At 36.9% G+C, this 16691-nt stretch overlaps 1 protein-coding gene across 1 annotated transcript in view; it reads right to left on the reverse strand.

Moving 5' to 3' along the window:
- Window positions 1-1746: 1746 nt before the first annotated feature.
- LOC127869676 (ATP-dependent RNA helicase DDX51-like) overlaps window positions 1747-16691 on the reverse strand; it is a 33761-nt gene continuing 18816 nt past the window's right edge. The window contains exons 8-14 of the mRNA XM_052412337.1: window positions 14487-14621; window positions 11916-12155; window positions 8071-8186; window positions 6658-6774; window positions 5374-5539; window positions 2443-2577; window positions 1747-2049 (exon numbers count right to left, since the gene is read on the reverse strand). Coding sequence (XP_052268297.1) covers window positions 1966-2049; window positions 2443-2577; window positions 5374-5539; window positions 6658-6774; window positions 8071-8186; window positions 11916-12155; window positions 14487-14621 — 993 coding nt within the window. The 3' untranslated portion in view covers window positions 1747-1965. The remainder of the gene's footprint in view (window positions 2050-2442; window positions 2578-5373; window positions 5540-6657; window positions 6775-8070; window positions 8187-11915; window positions 12156-14486; window positions 14622-16691) is intronic.

Consider the following 16691-nt stretch of genomic DNA (forward strand, 5'->3'; position numbering starts at 1 on the left):
ACTGGGGTAAAGTAATAATAAATCCCATTCCGAAGTCAAATAATGTTGATCAACGTGATCCATTATCTTACAGAGGTATTGCACTATCAGTTAGCATGTATAAGCTTTATTGTTCGGTATTAAACAATAGATTATCAGTATGGGCTGAGAATAATAATGTCTTAGCAGATGAACAGAATGGTTTCCGTAAACATAGAAATACAGTTGACCATATCTCAACTTTGACAAATGTAATTGAAACTAGCAAAAAGCTTAGGCAGTCTAACTTTTGTGCCTTTATCGACCTTAGCAAAGCGTATGATTTCATTAATCGTAGTCTATTATGGAAAAAACTAGTAGATAAAGGCATTGGAGGTAGCATGTTTAAAGGGGCCTTTTCACAGATTTTGGCATTTTTTTAACTTATTCATTAAATGCTTTATATTGATAAATGTAAACATTGGATCGTAAAAGCTCCAGTAAAAAATCAAGAAAAAAATTAAAAAAAGGAAAAGAACATTGCCCGGAGCAGGTTTCGAACCAGTGACCCCTGGAGTCCTGCCAGAGTCCTGAAGTAAAAACGCTTTAGCCTACTGAGCTATTCCGCCGAGTACACATTCATGACGTATTTTATACCTTATAAAAGCAATCTTCGTAGTTTCACAAAATTTAACGACAAAAACAGAACTCTCCAAATTATTCAATCGTTTCGCGTTGCAACGCTTTATAATTTTTAGGTTTTAAAATCGTCAAAAGATGCAAATAATGGCTATATTAGAGCATGGTTAATGTTCAGTATTACTGTTTCCTCACAAATATCATAACTAAAACGAAAACTTACGAATCTGAATCAACTTTTTTCAATTTTGTCAATTTACCAAAGCGTGAAAAGATCCCTTTAAGGCTCTAATGTCTTTATTAAAAAAATGTATCATCGTGTGTAAGAATCAATGGTCATTACACTGACTGGTTTGAAAATACATGTGGTCTTCGTCAGGGATGTTCGTTATCTCCCTTATTATTTAATGTTTATTGATCATGATCAAAGAGTCATCAAATTGGTGAAAAAGGGAGAAATTCTGGTAAAATAGTAATATAAAATAAACTTTTTGAAAAGACAGTCATTAAAGTCCAAAAATTTAGAATCACACACACACACGCAGAAACAATTTGGCTAAAACGGGGATATCAAAAAAATTACAGTGTTGGAAAACTCAAGAGGTATTACGGTAAATTGTGGTAATGGTATACAGTTGAAATTGCGCTTCGCATGATACTCGACCCTGAACGTTAACTGAGCTCCTTAGCCCTGTGCTCAGGTAAGCTTAAACTTTGGCTTTGAGATTTGCAACACGGAAAGTCTCAGAGTTGACCAGGTGACATAGCTTTTGAGACACATGACCTAGAATCAAACTTGACCTAGATAGTGTGAAGATAAACTATGAAGATAAACATTCTGGTAATATATTATCTAGATTGTTTCACGTTACTTCTAAAGTGGTAACAAGGTTGTTGTTTTTTAAGTTGTGGCCAAGATTGAGGCTCAACCTAATCAATATTTGAACTGACCTCGGTATTGCCAACATGGTTACCTAAACTCATCAAAATTGAGCAAACAGCACACTTTATGACACACGACGGCGCAGATATGGTATCAACAAAAATGACATTTTACGAAGCAATTAACAACAGTTACTGTTCAGAGAGTTCAAATAGTAATGTATGCCCTTGATGCTTACGCATAAGGATATTAAAGATTAAGATTGCTAAAAAAACAATTTTTTTTTATTATACTATCATTAATTTCACCAGTTGTCAATCCAAATCTTTTCATCTCCATGCGTTATGCCAATAGAATTATTTGTCAATGTAATGTCTTTAAAATCTAAGCACACATTTAAGAAATAACAACCGCTTTTTTATTTTACACATTTTATTGAAAATCCCTAACAAACAAATCACATAATTAAGAGTCCATCCAATGACTTAGACCACAACAGCATTTGAAGGCTTGTTCTGATCATTTTTCTTGAAAGTCTTGGCTTTTGGTGTTCGTTTTTGTTTTTCAACCTGAAACATAAATGGATCAATTTAAACAGTCATCAATTCTGTAAAGCTACATTTTTTTGATTGTTCACTAAAATTTCATTTGAATGTTATTAGCTCCACAATAATTATTTAAAGTGGTATAAGTTAATTACAAAAATCTTTCATTTGACATACATATATAATCATATTTAAGAATGTCTAATGTATCACTATCAGTGTCACTTAAAAATGAGTTTTATGTAATTTGCAGCAAGCGCGAGTTCAGACCTACCTGCTCATTAAATTTTGTTCTTATACGACCACAAAACCTTGCATGACTTTAGAGTTAAAAGGGTCTGCCTTGACTAGACTTGGTAAAGGCCCAGGCTGGTCTTTTCCAACATGGCATTTTTATATAATAGATACACTATTTACCTCCAACATCTCTTCTAGTTTCTTCAGGGCCACCTCATATTTTGGTAGCAGCTGCCCAAAGTCTGACCTTGTAACGTGTAGAGGTAGAAGACTGGACTTGCCTGCGTCACGGAGCATCTTCTTGAAGTGGTAAAACTGGCCAACAATAAAAGGCATCATTATCAGTATCCAGTTGAGGAATTATTTTTAGTTGTATATTGGCCAATTTACTCTTACTTACAGTTCTATTACAGTATTCTATTACAGTTCTATGCAGTACACTGAACCACAATGGAAAATCACATGGTTACCTATTTGCATATACATTTTCCACATTGAGTTTCATTATCATACTTGTGTTCATGCTTGTAAAACAAATGTATAAGATTAAAATGCATTTTAATTATAACATTTCTAGTTGTATTTATGTACTATTTATCTGAGAGACTAGAAATTATAATATATTTATGTGGATTAAGCCAAATGTCTTGTTAGTGCCAGAGGCACACTCTTATTTAGTCAAAAATACCGGTAGTTATGAGCGCTGAAAATTGCTAAATAACGCAAGACTTACTGAGTTTCTTTTATTAAAAATTTATTTGTCAAAAATTTTCCTCAAGGGATACAAGTTGTAAATTCAGGCAACAAATGCCCCCAAAATGGCAAACTTATCCAAATGTAATATTACAAAATTTATCTGTATCCATATAAGGAAAACTGCCCCGCCATATTTCCAAGGAACGAAACCCTTTTTGATAATTCAGTCAAGATATAATTAAAACAAATGATCTGATAAAAGATTTGTGAAGATAGTACTAACAAGAAATGTGTCCACAGCACACGGATGCCCCCAACTGTAACTTTGTCACTACATAAAAATATAACTGTGTAAACGCTTGGTAGAAGTTATAAGCTTTTTTCAAATCCTAAACGCAGATTTCGAACCCAAACGCGGACCCTAAGTTCAAGGTCAAGGTCACAGGGGTCAAAATTTGTGTGCGTATGGAAAGGCTTGTCCATAAACACATGCATGCCAAATATGAAATTGCTATCTGAAGCGACATAGAAGTTATGAGCATTTTTCGAAATCTAAACGCAAAGTGTGACAGACAGACGGACGGACAGACGAACGGACAGTCCGATCATTATATGCCCTCCTTCGGGGGCATAAAAATGTCTTAGAATATCAAAATAAATCAGTAAGCCACATAAACTAGAGCGCGGACAACATGCTTAATCCTTGAAATGCACTAAGTGACCCCGTGACCTAGTTTTTGACCCGGCATGACCCATATTTCAACTTGACCTAGATATTGTCTTAATACAACTTCTAACCAAGTTTAGTAAAGATCAGATGAAAACTACTTCAATTAGAGAGCGGACACCATGCTAAATCCTTGAAATGCACTTAGTGACCCAGTGACCTAGTTTTTGACCCGGCATGACCCATATTCGAACTTGACCTAGATATTGTCTTGATACAACTTCTGACCAAGTTTAGTAAAGATCAGATGAAAACTACTTCAATTAGAGAGCGGACACCATGCTAAATCCTTGAAATGCACTAAGTGACCCCGTGACCTAGTTTTTGACCCGGCATGGCCCATATTCGAACTTGACCTAGATATTGGCTGGATACAACTTCTGACCAAGTTTGGTAAAGATCGGATTAAAACTATTTGAATTAGAGAGCGGACACGAAGTGTGACCGACCGACCGACCGACAGACAGTGCGAAAACTATATACCCCCTTTTCTTCGAAATGGGGGCATAAACATGTGACTTCTGCATTGTTAACAAGAATTTACTGTAATTACTAAAACTATATATGAACAACTTTCCTGCCCCCTGGTGGCCATTTTTTCTATAGAAAAAGTTCATGTGAAGTTTTATGAAGATTTCACTATACGTTTGACTTGTAGAGTTTTAACAAGGATTTACTAAAGCCATATAACCAGGTTTTTCAACAGAGCAGAAACATTTTTTAACTCACTTTGTTCAATATATCATAGAACTAATGTTCTGGCTAATTTTCATGATGATTGGTCAATAAATGTGTCTTCTGAGTGTTTACAAGGTTTTACTATAGCCATATAAGTTAAACTGACCCGCCCTCTGGTGCCATTGTTTTTACACCACCGGAACCATTTTCAACTCAGCCGAGATATAATTACAACAATTGTTCTGCCAAATTTTCATGAAGATTGGACTAAAAATACGACTTTTAGAGTGTAAAAAGGTTACTTTTACTATAGCCATATACAGAATATTGCCATGCCTCATGGCTCCATGTTTTTCAATGGACCATAACCATTTGCAAAATCAGCTGAGATTAGGGCAAACGATCGGAATTAGTTTGGACAATTTATGTTGCCTTTAGAGAGTCAACAAGGTAAATGTTGAGGACGAACAAAAGGTGATCACAAAAGCTCACCATGAGCATAATTATGAGTCAAGTTTTGAACAACTGGATACAGATCGTAATATAGGATTTTTGGTTGAATGCACTCAATCTTTTGTAAATAAATGTAAATTTGAAAGATTTTTAATATGTGTAGTCGCATTAATAATAACCATACAAATATCCTTGTTTTATAACAGGAGACACAATTATAACAAGAGAAACAAGAGATGTGTTTGTCAGAAACACAATGCCCCCTAATGCGCCACTTTCAAAAAAAAAAGTTGACCTTTGACCTTGAAGGATGATCTTGACCTTGACCTTTTACCACTCAAAATGTGCAGCTGCATGAGATACACATGCATGCCAAATATCGAGTTATCATCAATATTGCAAAAGTTATGACCACTGTTAAAGTTTTGGGACAGACAGACAGACACATACAATGACAGACAGACAGACACATACAATGACAGACAGACAGACAGGCCAAAAACAATATACCCCTGATCATTTGATTCGGGGGCATAAAATCCAATCCCAGTGCCCACCTGTTTGCGTTGCACCAATGTGATGGCAGTGCCAGGCTGGCCGGCCCTGGCCGTGCGCCCAACCCTGTGTATGTAGTTCTGAATGTAACTAGGTGGATCATACGAGATCACGTACTTCACGTTGCTCACATCCATTCCACGGGCCATTGCATCCGAACAGATCAGTCTGCAAGATGAACGCTGGTTTGGAAGTGTTTGAATGACATTGCATCAGGACATCATATGAATGTAACACTCAGCATTAGATTAAAACTTATGCTAATTACACCAAGAAGAAACAAGAACTTCTTCAGAGACAACAAAGAAGTACCCTACTAGTACACTATTGAGTACATGTTAATGGAGTCGGAACAGTATCTAAGAACAAGCCGAGTTGTTTACTTTTATACTTGTATACTTTTAAGGAATTACAGGATCACTATTTTAGTTTTATTATTATTTCTATACATGTTACAAGTGCAATTTTGGTTGGTGAAAAAAATGACACAACCTGCTTATTTCTATTATACTGATACCAAGTTTCATCAACATAGTACTTTTTGAGTTATTGGATCCAAATTGGAATGGACAGACAGAGGAATGGACAGATCTACTGACCAAGGTCTAAACCTTTAGTCTACTAATGTGAAACCAGTAGGGGATTATAATTTAACAAGGGACAAAATTGTCACAAAACCAGGTTTTCAATAAAAATGTGACCTTGACCTTGGAGATATTGATGTTATTCTTTTGGGCAACACACCGCCCAATGATAGTGAACAAATGTGCCAAATGATTTTAAAATCACACAATGAACGACATAGTTATTCCCCGGACAAGCTCATTTATGGCCATTTTTTGACCTTTGAACTCAAAGTGTGACCTTGACCTTGGAGATATTGACATAATTCTTTCACACAACACACCATCCAATGATGGTGAACAAATGTGCCAAATGATTTTAAAATATCACAATGAACAACAAAGTTATGGCCCGTACAAGCTTGTTCCGCCCGCCAGCCAGCCTGCCAGCTGACATTCGCCAATCTAATAACTAGATTTTACCTACGGAAAACCTGGTTAAAAATTAGTTATATTGGAATTCAAATCCTGGACCTTCAAAGTGCAAAGAGAGTATCCACAACATCACTGTGACCTCATAGAATATATCCTTAATGTCAAATGTAATAGACACAAATCAATATCACTACAATCATTCAAACACTGGCCTCTCAAACAATCTCCCTGTTACTAAATATTACATAAAATAACTTATTACCATAATTGATAAATAAATGTACCTACATGTCTATCTTGCCAGCAGCAAACTGTTCAAGAATATCATTCCTGCGTGTCACATGCTGCCGTGATGAAAACTCTTTCACCTTTACCCCACCCACCAGCTTGATCAGCAGACTCAGTCTAAATGGAAATTAGAACAACAAACTTTGTTAAAGCCTTGATCTCAACCAACATGAATAAAATAAAGGATAACATATAAATAAACCACATATTACAAGAGTTGTCGGAGACAAATGCCCCGTCCGCCCAAACAGGGCCTTGCTACAAAACTGACCATCAGACTTAATCTTATCATAAGTGTGAATTAGCTACTTAAATTTTAAGTTGACACAAAATTATGCATTTCTGTTAAAGCATTGTTAAAGTAAATGGGCTGAGAATATTATATTATAATAACTAGGGGCCATCTACTGTCCAAGGCCAATGCACATGTGAAGTATAAAGCCAATGGGTCAATTTGTTGAAAAGTTATTGATCAGAAACAATTTTCACACTTATTGTGACAGTGGCTTTGATCTTTGACCTAGTGACCCCAATTTCAATAGTCGTAATCTACTGTCAAAAGCCAATGCACATGAAAAGTATCAAGCCAATTGGTTTTGTTGATGAGTTATTGATCGGAAACAATTTTCACACTAATTGTGACAGTGACTTATATCTTTGAACTAGTGACCCCAATTTCAATAGGGGTCATCTACTGTTGAAGTCCAATGCACATGTGAAGTATCAAGCCAATCAGTCAATTTGTTGATGAGTTTTTTATTGGAAACAAACTGTTCTCTTCTTCAAATGGGGGCATAATAAAATGAAATGACAAACAAATACGATTGTAATTTAAGTGTTGCACATTTTCCACTCTGCAAGGGATTCAATTCAATCATAACTAGCACAATTCTATGAAGGAAGTTTGAAACTATTTTTTTACAGAGCGTCAACAAGCCCACTAGCCTACATAGACATCACATGTGATGTTAGCTCCTTTATTTTCTGAAGTAAATGCCCTGTAAACTATATGAGAAGTATGTATCACTATGTAATTACTAAACTTGTTTTTATCTTTAGAAGAGATGTGTTTGTCAGAAACACAATGCCCCTACTACTGCGCCACTTTGAAGCCATATATTTGACCTTTGACCTTGAAGGAAGACCTTTACCGTGACCTTTTACCACTCAAAATGTGTAGCTCCATGAGATACACATGCGTGCCAAATATCAAGTTGCTATCTTCAATATTACAAAAATTATGACCAAGGTTAAAGTTTTGGACAGAATGACAGAGTGACAGAATGACAGAGTGACAGAATGACAGACAGACAGGCCAAAAGCAATATACCTCCAATCATTCGATAGGGGGGGGGGGGGCATTAAAATCATTTTACTGTACACTTTTAAGCTCTGTGGGTGTGGTATACTGACCTGTGTGTATCCTCCACTGAGTTAGTGAAGCAGAGGATGTTCTTGTAGTGAAGGTTATGAAGCAAGTGCACAACAATCAGTGGTTTCTCACCCTGGGCCGCCTCTATATAGTACTCCTGTAATCCAATAGACAATGTGTAATACTGCAGCCAGTAAGGTACCAATAGACAATGTGTAATACTGCAGCCAGTAAGGTATTAGGCAATTAAAAAAATAAACCTCAAAATAAATAAAAAAAATTAAGTTCTCAGATGAATACTGGGGTACACAAATAACATGTCAAAGATATATAATTAGACATTCCTTTTTTTATTTCATCTGAAGTTTAGTATAATGAGCAAGTCCGTTTCTTACATTGAATTTAAGTCAGCTTATACCTACAGTATACGGGATTAATATTTAGCACTTTACATGCAAAACTATGCAATTTATTTACAAAGAACATTCTCAAATCTCCATAGATCCTGCAGAGTTTTGGAAAGACCCTTCTATTTCTGATAACCCATTTTTGCCAAGCGTCTAGAAAGAAGGCCTTGGCAAACAGCGTAGACCCAGATGAGACGCCACATGATGCGGTGTCTCATCAGGGTCTGCGCTGTTTGCTTAAAGGAATTTCTGTACGAAATATTCTAAATATAGAAATAATTATCTTAGACATCCCTTATTTTGGAAAAAAATTGATCCAATTTAGAAGGATGGGAGAGTCCACTTGGCATAAATGGGTTAATAAACAGGCAGACCATCCTTCCAACATGTCTCCAATATACCCCCTATCAAAGGGGTTGAGAGGAGGGTATAATGTGGGGTGTGGTCATTTATTAGATGATCTTTCAAAATTAAAAAAAGGAAAAAAACAAGAGCTGTCACCATAGGATGACTTATGCCCCCTATAAAGGCTTGATAGAAGTTATTAGCTTTTTCAAAACCTAAACGCAGATTTCGAAATCTAAACGTGGACCCTAAGTTCAAGGTCAAGGTCACAGGGGTAAAAATTTGTGTGCTTATAGAAAGTCCTTGTCCATATACACATGCATACCAAATATGAAGGTTATATCTCAAGAGACTTAGAAGTTATGAGCATTTTTCGAAACCTAAACGCAGATTTCGAAACCTAATGGCGGACCCTAAGTTCAAGGTCAAGGTCACAGGGGTAAACATTTTTGCGCGTATGGAAAGTCCTTGTCCATATACACATGCATACCAAATATGAAGGTTATAACTCAAGGGACATAGAAGTTATGAGCATTTTTCGAAACCTATACACAGATTTCAAAACCTAAACCCGGACCCTAAGTTCAAGGTCAAGGTCACAGGGGTAAAAAAATGTGTGCATATGGAAAGGCCTTTTCCATATACACATGCATACCAAATATGAAGGTTATATCTCAAGGGACATAGAAGTTATGAGCATTTTTCAAAACCTAAACGCAGATTTCGAAACCTAAACGCGGACCCTAAGTCCAAGGTCAAGGTCACAGGGGTAAAAAATTGTGTGCGTATGGAAAGGCCTTGTCCATATACACATGCATACCAAATATGAAGGTTATAACTCAAGGGACATAGAAGTTATGAGCATTTTTCGAAACCTAAATGCAGATTTCGAAACCTAAACACGGAACCTAAGTTCAAGGTCAAGGTCACTGGGGTAAAAAATGTTGTGCCTATGGAAAGGCCTTGTTCATATACACATGCATACCAAATATGAAGGTTATATCTCATGGGACATAGAAGTTATGAGCATTTTTTGAATCCTAAACGCTAAGTGTGACGGAAAGATGGACAGACAGACAGACAGACAGACGGACAGACAGACGGACAGACAGACAGTCCGATCACTATATGCCTCCTTTTCTTCGAAAGGGGGCATAAAAATAAAACAAGAGCTGTCACCATAGGATGACTTATGCCCCTATAAACTCTTGATAGAAGTTATGAGCTTTTTTCGAAACCTAAACGCAGATTTCGACACCTAAACGCGGACCCTAAGTTCAAGGTAAAGGTCACAGGGGTCAAGATTTGTGTGCGTATGGAAAGGCCTTGTCCATATACACATGCATGCCAAATATGAAGGTTATATCTGAAGGGACATAGAAGTTATGAGCATTTTTTCAAAACCTAAACACAGATTTCGAAACCTAAACGCGGACCCTATCTTCAAGGTCAAGGTCACAGGGGTCAAAAATTTTGTGCATATGGAAAGGCCTTGTTTATACACATGCATACCAAATATGAAGGTTATATCTCAAGAGACATAGAAGTTATGAGCATTTTTCGAAATCTAAACGCGGACCCTAAGTTCAAGGTCAAGGTCACAGGGGTAAACATTTTTGCGCGTATGGAAAGTCCTTGTCCATATACACATGTATACTAAATATGAAGGTTATATCTGAAGGGACATAGAAGTTAAGAGCATTTTTTTAAACCTAAACGCAGATTTCGAAATCTAAACGTGGACCCTAAGTTCATGGTCAAGGTCACAGGGGTAAAAAAATGTGTGCGTATGGAAAGGCCTTGTTCATATACACATGCATACCAAATATGAAGATTATATCTCAAGGGACATAGAAGTTATGAGCATTTTTTCAAAACCTAAACACAAATTTCGAAACCTAAACGCGGACCCTAAGTTCAAGGTCAAGGTAACAGGGGTAAAAATGTGTGTGCTTATGGAAAGGCCTTGTCCATATACACAAGCATACCAAATATGAAGGTTATATCTCAAGGGACATAGAAGTTATGAGAATTTTTTCAAACCTAAACGCAGATTTCGAAACCTAAACGCGGACACTAAGTTCAAGGTCAAGATCACAGGGGTAAAAAAGTTTGAGCGTATGGAAAGGCCTTGTCCATATTCACATGCTTACCAAATATGAAGGTTATATCTCAAGGGACATATAAGTTATGAGCATTTTTCTAAACCTAAACGCAAAGTGTGACGGAAAGACAGACAGACAGACAGACGGACAGTCCTATCTCTATATACCCCCTTTTCTTCGAAAGGGGGCATAAAAAATTGTGGGAGGCGGAGGGGAGGGGGTCTGGGATTTTGGGTTGGGGCGTGGGGTATTGTTTCGGTGGAATCCATTGTGGTATTCAGGTAAGTGTTGTTTTGTCAAAGTATTAATAAAATCTGATCATAAATAAAGAAGTTAAGGCAATGTAACTTAAAGTAATATGCATATTATAATGGAAAAAGGGCTATAATTCTTACAAAATGCTTGATACAGTTGTCTGCTCTTGTTTATAGATTGGGGTCATGTTGGTAAAGAAGTTTGCAAAACATGAAAGCAATATGTCAAGGGACATTGAAAATATTTGAGGTGGTACGCAAACTTTAACATAGATTTATCAATAATATGCATATTCTAAGTGGAAAAGGGGCCATAATTATTACAAAATGCTTGATAGAGTTGTCTGCTCTTTATATAGGTTGGGGTCATATTGGTAAAGAAGAATGCAAAATATAAAAGCAACATGTCAATGGACATTGAAAATATTTGGGGTAGTACGCAAACTTTAACATTTGCTGCATATTCTAAGTGGAAAAGGGGCCATAATGATAACAAAATGCTTGATACGGTTGTCTGCTCTTGTTTATAGGTTGGGGGTCATGTTGGTAAAGAAGTATGCAAAATATTAAAGCAAAATGTCAAGCGACATTGAAAATATTTGGGGTAGTACGCAAACTTTAACATTTGCAAGCTAACGCCAACGCCAACGCAAATGCCGACGCCGGGGTAAGTAGGATAGCTCCACTATATATATTTCATATATAATAGTCGAGCTAACAATTAATCAAGCATGATTGTTAACAGTTTCCATATCTACTCCAGTCCAGAACATACAGATAAGCTTGCAGGTGTTGCATATTTCCCAACAAAATCTTCGTCTTCATCCATCTTGGACTGTTTATCCTTCGACAGCTTCCTATCATTGGACCCAACCACATCAGGCTTCGCCTCTTGGGTCACATGATCCTTGGACTGACCAATCACAGACGTGTAGAGCTTTGGTTGGAAGAGGTTAAGTTGTTGAAGCTTCTCAGGATTCTGGGAGAGAGTGGCTGAGTAGAGCAGCTTCTGGAGCTGTAACAGTTCAGGGAACATTTTTACCACAACAAAAAATCCTAAGAAATTCTTATATGATAGTGAACAAAATTCATTAACCCTTTACCACTTACATACGTATTTTACGTATTTGTAGTCTCTTAGAAAGTTATATTTAATTGAAAAGCTTTCTGCCTAGATTCAAGTTTTAAAGGCTTTATTGTCAACCTTTAGATACTGATAAGCAGCAAACAGCATAAAACCTGAACAGTCTGTGAGTTACTTGCAGGCTGTTCTGGTTTTATGCTGTTTGCAACATAGCCATTTTCACTTGCCTCTGAATGAGAAAGAGTTAACAAAAACAATATTTGTTACAAATGATTAAACCAAGTTTCTGTGTTTGTGGTAAATACTCTGTAAAGTAGTTAAGCAATTAATAATTCTAGTGAAAAAATTAAACAGGAAAATTCAATATTCTTTGAGTCGCGTTATGAGAAAACTGGGCCTAATGCATGTGCGTAAAGTGTCGTCCCAGATTAGCCTGTGCAGTCCGCACAGGCTAATCACGGACGACACTTTCCGCCTTAATAGGATTTTTGCTAAGAAGAGACATCATTTTAACGAAAAATGTAATAAAAGCGGAAAGTGTCGTCCCTGATTAGCCTGTGCAGATTGCACAGGCTAATCTGGGACGACACTTTACGCACATGCATTATGCCCAGTTTTCTCAGAACACGACTCAATTAATCTTCAAGTGGCATGCCAATACGCAATATAACGGTACTATTTCACATTTGAAACATGTTCTGCATAGTGGCCATCAATCACTGAACTGTGCCTAAATGCACAATGTTGTTATTGTGATATCACTTGCTATGCCACATTTCATTTTGCACAGCAGAGAAGAACAAAATAAAAAGCTTAACAAAGTTGTTATTATGATCATGTTTAAAATTCTGGTAAGTTGTATAGCTGACAAAAAATGTCTGATTAACCCATTCATACCTAGCGTCTAGAAAAAAGGCCTTGGCAAACAGCGTAGACCCAGATGAGACGCCGCATCAGGGTCTGTGCTGTTTGCTTAAAGGAATTTCTGTAAGAAATATTCTCAATATAGAAATAAATATACTAGACATCCCTATTTTTCTAAATAAATTGATCCAATGGATGGGAGAGTCCACAAGGCATAAATGGGCTAAGGAGTGTTTTAGCCACATTGAAGCTTCATGAGGCCATGTAATGTGATGATTTGACTGGCCCAACTTCATACATATTGGACTTGCATACAGTATATTTATAAACCATATCATGATTTACTGTCATGAAATAGAACTTACAATGACTAAGATAAAATATGGGCTGTCAGTTGTAGTGGCAGCCATTGTGTGAATAGGCTTTTTGTCACTGTGACCTTGACCTTTGACCTATTGACCTGAAAATCAATAGGGTCATCAGCCAGTCATGATCAATGTACCTATGAAGTTTCATGATCCTAGGCCAAATTATTCTTGAGTTATCATCAGGAAACCATTTTACTGTTTCGAGTCACTGTGACCTTGACCTTTGACCTAGTGACCTGACAATTAATAGCAGTCATCTGCCAGTCATGATCAATGTACCTATGAAGTTTCATGATCCTAGGCCTAAGCGTTCTTGAGTTATCATCCAGAAACCATTTTACTATTTGGAGCCACTGTGACCTTGACCTTTGCCATAGTGACCTGAAAATCTATAGGGGTCATCTGCCAGTCATGATCAATGTACCTATGAAGTTTCATGATCCTAGGCCTAAGCATTCTTGAGTTATCATCCGGAAACTATTTTACTATTTCGAGTCCCTGTGACCTTGAACTTGACCTAGTGACCTGAAAATCAATAGGGGTCATCTGCCAGTCATGACCAATGTACCTATGAAGTTTCATGATCCTAGGCCTAAGCGTTCTTGAGTTATCATCCGGAAACCATCTGGTGGAGGGACGGACGGACCGACCGAACAACATGTGCAAAACAATATACCCCCTCTTCTTCGAAGGGGGGCATAAATATCATCTAGTTATAAAATAAATGTTCCAATGACTGAGTTTAAATGAGCCACGTTCTGAGAAAACTGAGTTTAATGCGTGTGCGTAAAGTGTCGTCCCAGGGACGACACTTTCCGCATAAACTTGATTTTCGGTAAGGAGGGACTTCCTTGAAACTTAAAATACCATAAAAGCAGAAAGTGTTGTCCCGGATTAGCCTGTGTGAACTGCACAGGCTAATCTGGGATGACACTTCACGCACATGCATAAAGCCCAGTTTTCTCAGAACAAGGCTCAATTAGTCAATGTCAGAACTCTCAACGACTGCAGATATAGAGTATGGTCTTACAGGCATCACCATGCGTCTGCACGCAAGGGCTGAGAGGGGCCCAGGGCTGGGTCGTGACCTATGAACCGCTGCCTCCACCTGGACCAGCCAGTCCTGCTTGATCTCCTCCATCATACGGTCTGCCTCGTCGATCACCTGTAGCATCGCAAATATCATTTAACCTATCTATGCCTAGTGAACTCTCCCATCCTTTTAAATCAGATCAATTTATTTCCAAAATTCGGGATCTCTAGTATATTTATTTCTATATTAAGAATATTTCTAACAGGAATTCCTTTAAGCAAACAGCGCAGACCCTGAATGGACGCCGCATCATGCGGCGTCTCATCTGGGTCTACGCTGTTTGCCAAAGCCTTTTTTCTAGACGCTAGGCATAAATGGGTCAAATACTATAAAACTCATTTTTTGTGTTTAAAAAAGTGACTGTTTAGTCATACATAAATTTATGGATTTCTGATATTGTCACACAAAAAACAACACACAAATTGGAATTTGTGTCAGCGATTTTTTCATGCGTTTGAAATATGTGCCTGGGATTAATCGCTGTTTGGAGAGTCAAGTCTAAGTATAAAGCAAGACTAAATGACCATTAATAAAGCAACAAAGCAAATTTTCAATACTGACCATAATCTTACCCATCTCAACACCAGTTAGAGAAGTTGTGAATATTATAGGTCATCAGAAAAGCTTGTTTGGTATAAATGTGCATTAAAAACTCTTCAGTAAGTAAAAAGTGTTTTTTTAAATGTCATTATATTTAACAAATTTCAGTTGATTCAATTAAATCTAGATGCTTGTAAATCTAGTTAAAGGGGCCTTTTCACAGACTTGTGCATGTTTTGAAGTTTGTAATTAAATGCTTTATATTGATAAATGTAAACATTGGAAATAAAAAGCTCCAGTGAAAAATCGAGAATAAAATTAAAAAAAGAAAAAAAACAGTAACCCACAACTGGGTTCGAACCACTGACCCCTGGAGTCCTGGAGTAAAAGTATGAACCATTTAGACCACTCGGCCATCCGCGCTCATGCAGTGTGGATTGTATTTTATACTTTATATAAGCTATCCGCGTAGTTTCACAAAATATAACGACAACAACAGAACTCTTCAAATTATTCAATCATTTCGCGTTGCAACGCTTTATAATTTTCAGGCTTTTGAATTGTCAAAAGATGCATATATCGGCTCTTTTAGAGCTTGCTAAATGTTCAGTACTACTGTGCCCTCACAAATATCATAACTAAAATGAAAATATGCGAATCTGAAACAACTTTTTTAAATTTTGTCAATTTACCAAAACGTGAAAAGGCCCCTTTAAACACCAACAACCAAATAACAAGGAACGTTTTATTTCTCTGTAATAAAAGCAGAACTTGAGGTCACCGTGGTGTATGGATATGGTGTCCACCTAGCGACTGGGAGGTAACGGGTTCGATCCTCACCGTTGGAGCATTTTTTAGATCTCCCCCAAAGACACCAAGTACTGATTTTTGGCCCAGGTAACTGACTCAATAGCGTTTATACAAGCCCTAGACGTTTGATGCAATCTAGCTAAAATAAATACCGGTAGGTTTAAACTTATAAAAGCGGAGAAACTATTTGAATCAGGTTTTGATCACATTTTGTCATCTTTGAATTGCATTAATTTAATTCATTGCTTAATGTCAACTGTTTAAAATACAACTCTCTGAAAAACTATGGGCATGAAGGATTTGAACAATAAGCAATAAACTTTACTTATCTCCCTAAACAAAGTTTACATAGGAATGGATGAACAAAGGAAGGGACTGACAGACTGACATACAAACAACCTATAGCTGAATGTGTATACCAAGTTTCATGATACTTTATGTACTTTTTTATTTACAATTTAGATTTTTTAAGTAACAGACAACTGACCTTTGGCCCTCTGGTTAAAAAAAGGTCATGCATAATTGTGACATTGCAATGTACCGGTAGAAGTAAACCAAGTTAATTCCAGAAAATTCAAAAAATTTACAGGCACAAATTTTGAGGACAAAGGGACTACTAGATAGACATTAAGGACACAGGGTAGACCTATAGTCCCCTTCAGTGGAACTGGTAGGGGACACACATAAACACAATAAGAATAATTAACTCAGAAGCGATATATTTATGCAATTATTGACTAAGTTTGGTTTGAGTAATGAGCACAAAATGAAAGACATGCATAGGGAGCCAAA

The sequence above is a fragment of the Dreissena polymorpha genome, chromosome 1 (assembly GCF_020536995.1).
Source record: "Dreissena polymorpha isolate Duluth1 chromosome 1, UMN_Dpol_1.0, whole genome shotgun sequence".
Lineage (NCBI taxonomy): Eukaryota > Metazoa > Mollusca > Bivalvia > Myida > Dreissenidae > Dreissena > Dreissena polymorpha.